At 41.0% G+C, this 12016-nt stretch overlaps 1 protein-coding gene across 1 annotated transcript in view; it reads right to left on the bottom strand.

Annotated features, from left to right (window-relative positions):
• Positions 1–11816, bottom strand: part of bnc1 (basonuclin zinc finger protein 1) — a 31966-nt gene extending 20150 nt beyond the window's left edge. The window contains exon 1 of the mRNA XM_072464749.1: positions 11616–11816. Coding sequence (XP_072320850.1) covers positions 11616–11630 — 15 coding nt within the window. The 5' untranslated portion in view covers positions 11631–11816. The remainder of the gene's footprint in view (positions 1–11615) is intronic.
• Positions 11817–12016: the final 200 nt, after the last annotated feature.

Here is a 12016-nt window from a genome sequence, read left to right as displayed (position 1 = left end):
CCCCTGCGCGCCCCTGCTGCGCCCCTGCTCCGCCCCTGCTCCGCCCTCGGCCCATGGTGACCGCGCTCTGCCTCAGGATCATTTATTATTTATGCGTGTTATTGATCACAAAGAGGCGATACAGCACCAACACGTGTACAGCACAGAGACGGAGAACGAGGCGGACAAAGGCTCCAAACATCGTTAAAAACACCAGAAACTGCAAATAATCCGTCATATTCAGTCATTGGTAATACAAAGTGCACTTTGTAACTTCTCTGGTGGAAGGTCAGTCTGAGATGGCATGAATGTTCCACAGTTTGGCATTAAACATCAATCTAGCTTATTCATCTATTGTATTTATTTATTTAAACTAAAAAGACTTCAGAATAAATTGAATTAAATCTGATGTAAATGTGGCACCACATTCACACAGAGGCACAGCTGAAGTTTTCACACTTAAGGTTCATAAAACCTCCAAATGTGTGTGAACTTTGCCCTTTTGGATTGAAAGAGGCAGAAGTTTGAGGAGAGACGTGAGAGCAGAGACAGACCCGGGACATCGTGGACCTGAATGACTTTAGCTTTATGGACTCACAAAGAGAGGAATTTAGCTTCATGTTTTGACAAGCGTGTATAGACACAGTTTCAAATGTTTTATGCTGTATTAAAACATTGCTGAGGAGGTTCAAAGGTCATGGAACAGGTAAATGGACATGGGCCTCATTCATGACACGTTTTTATGAACAAACTTAAGTCTTTCTTATGAAGATGTTTATTGTGTAACTGAAAATGTTCTTCTGGCAGAACAAACTGTGGACAGTCTGAAACGCAGCGAGATTTTGCTGCTTCAGAACTTTATCACTGGTGTTACAGTGAAACTGCTCGACTGTGACATGAACATGATGGAGAAGCAAAAGGACTCAACAGTGACAGAGTACAGGCCACAGGCCTCTATATGTCCACGTTATAACCCCCCACACGGTTAAACAGCACTCGTCTTTCATCCTCTTCTCCATTATTTACTGTGACTCACCTAAAACGCAATAAAAGTTATGAAAGCCCTCGTTTATTTCAGTAAGTTGATGACTTAAATATGCTCCCACTGAGTGTGCTCCGGTGTTTTTGGACATCTACAATCTCTGCTGAAGCTGTAAAGCAGCTGCTGAAGCACTCTGACATCCTGGTTCACTCGCTCACTCTCACGTCCTGCACAGCTCAAATAAGGACGTTTAGAGGGCATTTCCTCATAAATACATATTCATATACTGTGAACAACATGTAAATGAGTGATGTGTTGTTTGCAGCTGGATGTGGAGTTGTTATTTTCATTATGTTATATGTTGAATACACATGATGCTGTGAATCTGAGTCTTCTTAAAGGTAAAGTTACATTCTTAATTCGTTACAGAAATAATAACTCTATATATTTCTTAAGGTCAGTCTGTATGGACCGTGTCACTGCTGGAAAAGCAGTGAGTGATTTCTTAAAGCGAAATCTAAACCTTACGACCACTAAAGCCTTTCAAACGTTTCACTTTCTCTGCGTCCTCCTCACTCTTTGCACTTAAGATTCACACAACCTCAAGATATGTGTGAACTTTGCCCTTTTTGGGTTGAAAGATGCAGAAGATTGAACAGAGACCAGAGAAAGACCAGCTCAGGGACAACGTGGACCTGAATGTCCTGGATGAGGAGGAGCAAAGGTGCTGGTGCAGGTTTGTTAATGGACACAGAGTCTACAGGACGCTATCAAAGCTTTATGTTTGCTTTAGTCCTGGTTTAGCCCTGGTTTAGCCCTGGTTTAGTCCTGGTTTAGTCCTGGTTTAGTCCTGGTTTAGTCCTGGTTTAGTCCTGGTCTGTAAGAACGGTCCTGCAAGTTTTAGACCTGGTTTAGTCCTGGTTTAGTCCTGGTTTAGTCCTGGTTTAGTCCTGGTTTAGTCCTGGTCTGTAAGAACAGCCCTGCAAGTTTTAGTCCTGGTTTAGTCCTGGTTTAGTCCTGGTTTAGACCTGGTTTAGTCCTGGTTTTGTCCTGGTCTGTAAGAACGGTCCTGCATGTTTTAGTCCTGTTTTAGTCCTGGTTTAGTCCTGGTTTGACCTGGTTTAGTCCTGGTTTTGTCCTGGTCTGTAAGAACAGCCCTGCAAGTTTTAGTCCTGGTTTAGTCCTGGTTTAGTCCTGGTTTAGACCTGGTTTAGTCCTGGTTTTGTCCTGGTCTGTAAGAACGGTCCTGCATGTTTTAGTCCTGGTTTAGTCCTGGTTTAGTCCTGGTTTAGTCCTGGTTTAGACCTGGTTTAGTCCTGGTTTAGTCCTGGTTTAGTCCTGGTTTAGACCTGGTTTAGTCCTGGTTTTGTCCTGGTCTGTAAGAACAGCCCTGCAAGTTTTAGTCCTGGTTTAGTCCTGGTTTAGTCCTGGTTTAGACCTGGTTTAGTCCTGGTTTTGTCCTGGTCTGTAAGAACGGTCCTGCATGTTTTAGTCCTGGTTTAGTCCTGGTTTAGTCCTGGTTTAGTCCTGGTTTAGTCCTGGTCTGTAAGAACGGTCCTGCATGTTTTAGTCCTGGTTTAGTCCTGGTTTAGTCCTGGTTTAGTCCTGGTTTAGTCCTGGTCTGTAAGAACGGTCCTGCATGGTTTAGTCCTGGTTTAGTCCTGGTTTAGTCCTGGTTTAGTCCTGGTTTAGTCCTGGTTTAGTCCTGGTTTAGTCCTGGTCTGTAAGAACGGTCCTGCATGGTTTAGTCCTGGTTTAGTCCTGGTTTAGTCCTGGTTTAGTCCTGGTTTAGTCCTGGTTTAGTCCTGGTTTAGACCTGGTTTAGTCCTGGTTTAGTCCTGGTCTGTAAGAACGGTCCTGCATGGTTTAGTCCTGGTTTAGTCCTGGTTTAGTCCTGGTTTAGTCCTGGTTTAGTCCTGGTTTAGTCCTGGTTTAGTCCTGGTCTGTAAGAACGGTCCTGCATGGTTTAGTCCTGGTTTAGTCCTGGTTTAGTCCTGGTTTAGTCCTGGTTTAGTCCTGGTTTAGTCCTGGTTTAGTCCTGGTCTGTAAGAACGGTCCTGCATGGTTTAGTCCTGGTTTAGTCCTGGTTTAGTCCTGGTTTAGTCCTGGTTTAGACCTGGTTTAGTCCTGGTTTAGTCCTGGTCTGTAAGAACGGTCCTGCATGGTTTAGTCCTGGTTTAGTCCTGGTTTAGTCCTGGTTTAGTCCTGGTTTAGTCCTGGTTTAGTCCTGGTCTGTAAGAACGGTCCTGCATGGTTTAGTCCTGGTTTAGTCCTGGTTTAGTCCTGGTTTAGTCCTGGTTTAGTCCTGGTTTAGTCCTGGTTTAGACCTGGTTTAGTCCTGGTTTAGTCCTGGTCTGTAAGAACGGTCCTGCATGGTTTAGTCCTGGTTTAGTCCCGGTTTAGTCCTGGTTTAGTCCTGGTTTAGTCCTGGTTTAGTCCTGGTCTGTAAGAACGGTCCTGCATGGTTTAGTCCTGGTTTAGTCCTGGTTTAGTCCTGGTTTAGTCCTGGTTTAGTCCTGGTTTAGTCCTGGTTTAGACCTGGTTTAGTCCTGGTTTAGTCCTGGTCTGTAAGAACGGTCCTGCATGGTTTAGTCCTGGTTTAGTCCTGGTTTAGTCCTGGTTTAGTCCTGGTTTAGACCTGGTTTAGTCCTGGTTTAGTCCTGGTCTGTAAGAACGGTCCTGCATGGTTTAGTCCTGGTTTAGTCCTGGTTTAGTCCTGGTTTAGTCCTGGTTTAGTCCTGGTTTAGTCCTGGTTTAGACCTGGTTTAGTCCTGGTTTAGTCCTGGTCTGTAAGAACGGTCCTGCATGGTTTAGTCCTGGTTTAGTCCTGGTTTAGTCCTGGTTTAGTCCTGGTTTAGACCTGGTTTAGTCCTGGTTTAGTCCTGGTCTGTAAGAACGGTCCTGCATGGTTTAGTCCTGGTTTAGTCCTGGTTTAGTCCTGGTTTAGTCCTGGTTTAGACCTGGTTTAGTCCTGGTTTAGTCCTGGTCTGTAAGAACGGTCCTGCATGTTTTAGACCTGGTTTGAATCTGGGAGATACCAGGAAAGCCACATATTTTCTTGGGCGGTAGCTGGTGTGAAGAACCACTGAGCTACTGATCTGGACAGTGAGTAGAATATTTGGACATGAAGTGCGGGATTTGAACCGACAACAGCTCAACCTGCTGAGCCACCATCACACGACAGTAACACTTTTATCAAAAATAACAATGAAAAACTCTTGCTGAAACACATGTAAAGAGGTTTATCTCTTCATTATTCATCATTCAGTTCTGTCAATGAACTTGTTTTTATTATTAAGACATTTTAGGTTAAAATTGCACTTTACAAAGAACAAGAACAAAGAAAAGTGTCAAAAACTACCTAAAAAAAGGATAAAATGCCCTTATTAACTGTATTGTTGAAGTAACAAAGTGATAAACGACACCAAGAAGAGTCAAACTGCGAGAATATCTGTGGAAAAAATATGTTTTAGTGAAATCTAACCTGTCATATTCACTTTAAGCAAGAGTAAGAATTATAATAATACTTCGTTAGTGTACATTTGTATATATGTATTGTGTTAATAACCCACAAAGTCTATGCATTAATTCATACAACGCAATCAAATGTTTGAACAGTATTTTCATGAATTTCCTTTTTTTTTTGTACTTTTCTTTAATTAAAAGTGCCTTGCCCAAGGACACAGAGCTGTTGTTGGATCCCCTTGCTTTTGTGCTACTTTCCTTTTTAAATCTAGAAATGTAATTGTTTGCGTTCTAACCTTGAACGACCCTTTTGATTTCACTTCAAACCGAAACATGAAAACCGCCAAAAACACAACAATCCGGGAATCGAACCACCGAGCTCCAACCTTTCACCAAACCTGCCCCTCTCCAACTCCTCCAACTAAACAGAGCTCAACATCCCTGAACAAACTCAACCATAAGCCACAGTTCTGTTGCAATTTCATCCATTTCCCTCCTTTTCCCCCCTCGTTGTTGACACAGCGTTCCAAAAAGCCTCACACGGAGCGCTGCGTTTGTCAAGAGCCGTGCGAGGAATGCTGTGGGAGGACGCTGCTCCTGGTACCAACGACTCCGGCCCCCAGAAGCCCCCGGAGCCCCCGCTGCGTTCACTGAAGCCCGGAGTAAATCACGCTCTTGCCGCCGCTTCCCCCGGAGCCTCGGCCCCTGCGCGCTGCACGACGTGGCAGTAAATTGTTAATTGACGACAAGTGTTAAGTGAAGGCACCGCCAGGAGATCCGGAGCAGTTTGGAACGTTTCAAAAAACACACAAAAGCAAAAGAACATGACAAAACAAAGAGTCTGATGAATTTAGCAGCAGTTCAAACTTGTCTTCCTCTGACTTGGTTTAGTCCTGGGGTAGGAATTGGAAAGTAATTACAAATACCGCTCACGTTACTGTCACTTTTCTGAATAAATGTGTTTAAATCTGTGCTTTCGCTTGTACCGACGAAACACACACGTCACTGCATCGTCTGCAACGTAATCCAGCTTTATACCGTTTATTTGATCATGTTTTGTACAAAAGATTGATCTAACTTAAGACTGAAACGGTGTTCAAATGTAACTGGTGACTAGTACTGTGAGTAGCTTTTTGAATGCTAAAAAAAAAGAGTGATAAAGAGTATTTATGGGGGCAAATGTTGTAAATAACATTAATAAGAAACACTGACAAAGATCTAATGAAGTACGTGCAGACTCACAAGGTTTAAGCCTGAAAATAATGCAGAATAATATAAAGTGTAAAATAAAATAAGAACACAAACATTTACAAACAGAAGATAAATGCCATTCAGTGAAATTAGGGCGTTTTTAAGTTAGTTTGAAAATCCAATAGAATGATATGTCTCCCTCTGTTATGTGTATTATATTACTATGTGGTAAACAAAGGTGTCCACATTCTTATTTTATTTTTCCCTTGTACCTGTTTTGCCTTTAAATCATAATATCAGTAAAATTGTCTATGAATTGAAATAACTCGAGGAAAAATGAAATACACCACCACATTTTAGAGGTGCCACTTTGAGTTTAGAGCATAAAGCTGCTTCTAAACAAATCGATAATGTGTGAAGTCCTGCAATTATTACTATATTTAAAGTTAAAGTAATGTTAGTGTTAGATGGTGTCATAATTTTATCTTCGAGCCACAGAAACTTGCATTATATCTGTATAATCTTGATATAGTCAGGTTTTTTTCTTTCTTCTTTCTTTTGATTTTGAAGTAAATAGCACAATCATGTTTTAAATGTATTTAAAGGTGCAACTACAATGTTATCGACGCAGCATTAAAACGTGAGCCGACTCGACTCTCACTGTGGGGTTTTGGTCAGTTTGCTCTCTCTCAACACTTTCTCTTTCACCTCCACATTGTCCAATTTACATTTGAATTTAATTTCATCAACTTGCATCTCAGATAGAAATACTAATATGACCTACAGATACCAAACTGTACAATCTTATATATTTTAACAGGATTTTGACAGATTGTGCAGGGTTTGTTCATATCTAAACCCGATTTATTACAGTTTAGGCTTTAAATAAAGTCTAAATTTGAATGTTCTTATAGTTTACTGATCAATGTCTTGTGTTTAGAATGTCAACAACATTTAAACCTGGCTCAGTCCATTTTTCTAATTTATATTTCAATTTAATTTAAAATAAATATTACAGTATTTATTCCTGTTCACGTAGAGTGTCTCACCTTAAATTAGAAAAAAAGATTAGAACAAATAAATATATACTTCTTCACATTCTTCACATTATTGCCAGATCTTGTGTTACTGTGTTGAGATGAGCAGTGCGGGATGGGACGGTGCAGGTCGGGGCACACAAGGGTAAGAGAGGGAGGGAGGAGGGGGGTTGGGTGGGGGGCTGAACGGGGACTAAAGGGGGGACCAAAGGGGGGCTAAAGGGGGCTGGGGTGGGGCGAATGCGGCTCAAGGGGCTCCTGGGGCACAAGTCTCTGGTGAGCGGGACACGATGAAGCTAATGAAGCCAAAAGAACAGGCCAAACACAACAGCTCTGCAGGACTCCACAGTATATGATCCTGAGAGGGTACTGCATACTACTGCATACTACTGCATACTACTGCATACTACTGCATACTACTGCATACTACTGCATACTACTGCATACTACTGCATACTACTGCATACTACTGAATACTACTGAATACTACTGCATACTACTGCATACTACTGCATACTACTGCATACTACTGCATACTACTGAATACTACTGCATACTACTGCATACTACTGAATACTACTGCATACTACTGCATACTACTGCATACTACTGCATACTACTGCATACTACTGCATACTACTGAATACTACTGCATACTACTGAATACTACTGCATACTACTGCATACTACTGCATACTACTGCATACTACTGCATACTACTGCATACTACTGCATACTACTGCATACTACTGCATACTACTGCATACTACTGCATACTACTGAATACTACTGAATACTACTGCATACTACTGCATACTACTGCATACTACTGCATACTACTGCATACTACTGAATACTACTGCATACTACTGCATACTACTGAATACTACTGCATACTACTGCATACTACTGCATACTACTGCATACTACTGCATACTACTGCATACTACTGAATACTACTGCATACTACTGAATACTACTGCATACTACTGCATACTACTGCATACTACTGCATACTACTGCATACTACTGCATACTACTGCATACTACTGAATACTACTGCATACTACTGCATACTACTGAATACTACTGCATACTACTGCATACTACTGCATACTACTGCATACTACTGCATACTACTGCATACTACTGAATACTACTGCATACTACTGCATACTACTGAATACTACTGCATACTACTGCATACTACTGCATACTACTGCATACTACTGCATACTACTGCATACTACTGCATACTACTGAATACTACTGAATACTACTGCATACTACTGCATACTACTACATACTACTGCATACTACTGAATACTACTGCATACTACTGCATACTACTGCATACTACTGCATACTACTGCATACTACTGAATACTGCGACTTATAGTATCAATCACTTTACTATAAAATAGTCTTTTTCAATATTTAGAAGAGGCAAGATGACTTAGAAATCGTCATCTTGCTGCCTGCTGGTGCCAGAGTCAGGACTAAACATGGACCGGCCTCCTGCTGGTGCCAGAGTCAGGACTAAACATGGACCAGCCTCCTGCTGGTGCCAGAGTCAGGACTAAACATGGACCAGCCTCCTGCTGGTGCCCAGAGTCAGGACTAAACATGGACTGGCCTCCTGCTGGTGCCAGAGTCAGGACTAAACATGGACCGGCCTCCTGCTGGTGCCAGAGTCAGGACTAAACATGGACCGGCCTCCTGCTGGTGCCAGAGTCAGGACTAAACATGGACCGGCCTCCTGCTGGTGCCAGAGTCAGGACTAAACATGGACCGGCCTCCTGCTGGTGCCAGAGTCAGGACTAAACATGGACCGGCCTCCTGCTGGTGCCCAGAATCAGGACTAAACATGGACCGGCCTCCTGCTGGTGCCCAGAGTCAGGACTAAACATGGTCCGGCCTCCTGCTGGTGCCAGAGTCAGGACTAAACATGGTCCGGCCTCCTGCTGGTGCCAGAGTCAGGACTAAACATGGACCGGCCTCCTGCTGGTGCCCAGAGTCAGGACTAAGCATGGACCGGCCTCCTGCTGGTGCCAGAGTCAGGACTAAACATGGACCGGCCTCCTGCTGGTGCCAGAGTCAGGACTAAACATGGACCGGCCTCCTGCTGGTGCCAGAGTCAGGACTAAACATGGACCGGCCTCCTGCTGGTGCCAGAGTCAGGACTAAACATGGTCCGGCCTCCTGCTGGTGCCAGAGTCAGGACTAAACATGGTCCGGCCTCCTGCTGGTGCCAGAGTCAGGACTAAACATGGACCGGCCTCCTGCTGGTGCCCAGAGTCAGGACTAAGCATGGACCGGCCTCCTGCTGGTGCCCAGAGTCAGGACTAAGCATGGACCGGCCTCCTGCTGGTGAGACAGGTTCTGACAATGTTTAAATTTAGACTAAAAACAATGAATTTGACTGAAATAATTTCTTTTAAAGTAAATGTTATAATGATGATTTATGTCTTTATCCTTTCTGTGATTTTAATGCATCTTTTCCTGTCAAAACACTTTGAATGACTTGCCTTGTATATCAAAACACTTTTCTCATCCACAAACTGAATTAAAACTATTTTTGTTGGACATATTAAAACACATTAGTCACATCACAGAGACACAATATCAAACGGTTATTTGAAATGTACGTAATCGTAAATCGTTCTAAAACTTCAAAGTACCTCAGATCATTTTCATTCTGAGCCAAACGTAAATAAAACACAATCTATAAAATGAAATTGAATTAGAAAACTCACAGATTCTCAAAAGAGGGACAACATCATCACCAAAAAGCCCGTTACTAGAACTATATGTGCCAGACTCAGGAACAGTGCCCTCTTGTGGTCGTCTTGTGTGTGATTTTGTGCTCAAATAAAAGCCTGACCTCATCAAACCGGTGTCAAATGTAAAAACAAACACACACATTCACACACCACTGATGCACAGACTGAAAAAACACACCTTCAACTCTCGAGCGAGATTTATATCAATTTAAATACCTCTGCATTATCTATAATTTTGATTGATTTTTCATGATATTGGAATCAAAACAGAGAAAGAATTAACAGTGGTGCAGTGTTGGGCCTTGGAACGGACCAGGTTTCTCGTGCTGAAATATTTTTATATGTTTTTATACTTTTGCTACATTTTGTCACACGTGCATTTACCGATTCAATATATTTTAACGTTACGGATCAAGCGAAAAGTTGTGTTCAGTCATTTTTTAAGTATTTCTCCTCCGTCTTTAAAAAGTAAAGAGAAGAAAGGAAGACAAAGAGCAAAAGACACAAACACTGAACAAAAAAAAACTGTATTAAACTGAAAAAAACAGCTGTTGAAACGCCAAAAATATTTTCAAATTTTTCATTTTTGAACTGCAGCAGCACATTTTCTTATTTACATGAGCCATAAATGTGCTGGGGAAGGATAAGCTATGAGCCACACACTTTTAGAAATATTTAAAATGCAGAATGTGAACAAAATAAATGCTAAATAGTTTGACGTTCAAACACTCAAAAAACACCAACAAATACAAGAAAACCAATGGCATCAGCTGAGCTCCTCGTTTCCGGCTCTGCTCCTTTTTACACTTTTTAAGCAACATTTTAGACATTTACAACAACAAAAACAACACACAAACAACAAACTGCTGATTATAAATGGCAGAGAAGCAAAAACACATCCTGATAAAAACAAATTTAAACTTGCAATGCAGACCCAGGTGAGCAGAAGTAGCGTTCAAGTAAAAGGAAGAGGCCGGCGTTTAAAGCGAGATATGCATAAAAACGACAAACAAAGATACGTGTGATTAGCAGAAAGTGGTGCTTAAATTTTGCATGATAAATGTCAACATTTTTGACATTTAAAAGAATGTTCATCTTTGAATTGCCTTATCTAGATCGAGGTAGTTTTGTGAATGAGTCCGGTTTAGCTCATTCTGAAGCTGAATTGGAATAAATATAAGAAGCTTTTTGCATATAGATAATAACAATAATAATATTTATAATTGCAAGTACAAGGGCCAATGGAAACCAAGTACATCGAGTCATTTGTAGACACTGCATTTATAAAGTAGTAAAGTGTTGTATTCCTAAACCTGATAATGACAGCGGGATTCTGTCTACTTTTCTTTCTAAATATAAATAATGCTTTTGTTTTACCCGTTTGTGGTAATTTTGTCATTGTTAGTTTTGTCTTTATTAGATTCCAAAACACTTGAACACGTGCAATTATTCAAACCCTAAAATGTCATATTGTTGGATATAAAACTCCCACAGACATTGTACTCTATAACATTTTAGCTTATGCAGTTTATTCCTACAATGTTCTTTATTTAACTGTTTAAAAAGTATAAAAACACAAAGAGGAGGTAATTGTTATAAGTAATCAATATTAGTTAACGTTTACAACTTTGTACTCTTAAGTTTTTATTCAGATTTTTATTATAAACATATTTACATGCAAAATTATCATACATTTAAAAAGCTAAAATATATCAAATGTTATACTTTTTAATTTTTGCAAAAAGAAAAAATATGGTGAAAAAATTTACATTTTTATTTCATTTAAATCACTGTTTCCTCTTAATTGTTGCAGATGAGTAAATTTGATAAAATAATGTAAAAAGCAATTTTTTTTCTCTTCCGAACCGGCTAATTTCAAACTCAACAGCTTCAAAACTTTTCCTTGTTGAGGCAAGATTTCAAACTAACAAAAAAAAGCATTAACAGCGACAAATTAGCAAAATAAATCAATGCCATCTGAAGTCGAAAACCATTGCAACGTTTTCTTTTTGCAAAACCTCAAAAAGTTGAAACAAAATGATGAATTCCGAACACTTTTAGTCCCATCTCAAGAATTAACGTACATGTTCTTTAAGGTCATTCCAAACACACACAAAATCTCGCCCGATCTTAAAAAGAACAGCGATAACAGACGTAAATGAACTTAAATAAACTCACCTCAGCCATTGTCATTAGTGGGACGTTTCCAGGGAGACGACGGAGTTTGCCATTCCTCGCAAGTTCCTACAAAACAACTAACTCTCCCTTTCTGCTCCTCTCTGCTGTTCTCCTCTCACAGAACAGCCATCGCGGCGAAAACACAGGTAGTAGAAGCAGAAAAAGTAGTAGAAGTAGCAGTAGTAGTAGCAGTAGTAGTAGTACTGTCTACCTCCGCGGTCGTGTGTGTCTAAACTGCTGGATGTGTGAGCGAGTCGGGGAGAGGAATGAGAGATCCTCCCACTCGGAGCACCTCAGGATCTGCCTCAGCCCCCTCCTGCCTCCTCTTCCAGCTTCTCGCTCCTAATTCCTTTCTCCTTTATCCTAGATCCTCTTTCCTCGCTCGTGCCTCCTAGTTCCTG

This window comes from Eucyclogobius newberryi, unplaced genomic scaffold, assembly GCF_026437365.1.
Source record: "Eucyclogobius newberryi isolate DKJ021-1_F unplaced genomic scaffold, fEucNew1.0.hap1 SCAF_5, whole genome shotgun sequence".
NCBI lineage: Eukaryota > Metazoa > Chordata > Actinopteri > Gobiiformes > Gobiidae > Eucyclogobius > Eucyclogobius newberryi.
This window is presented reverse-complemented; position numbering and strand designations above follow the sequence as displayed.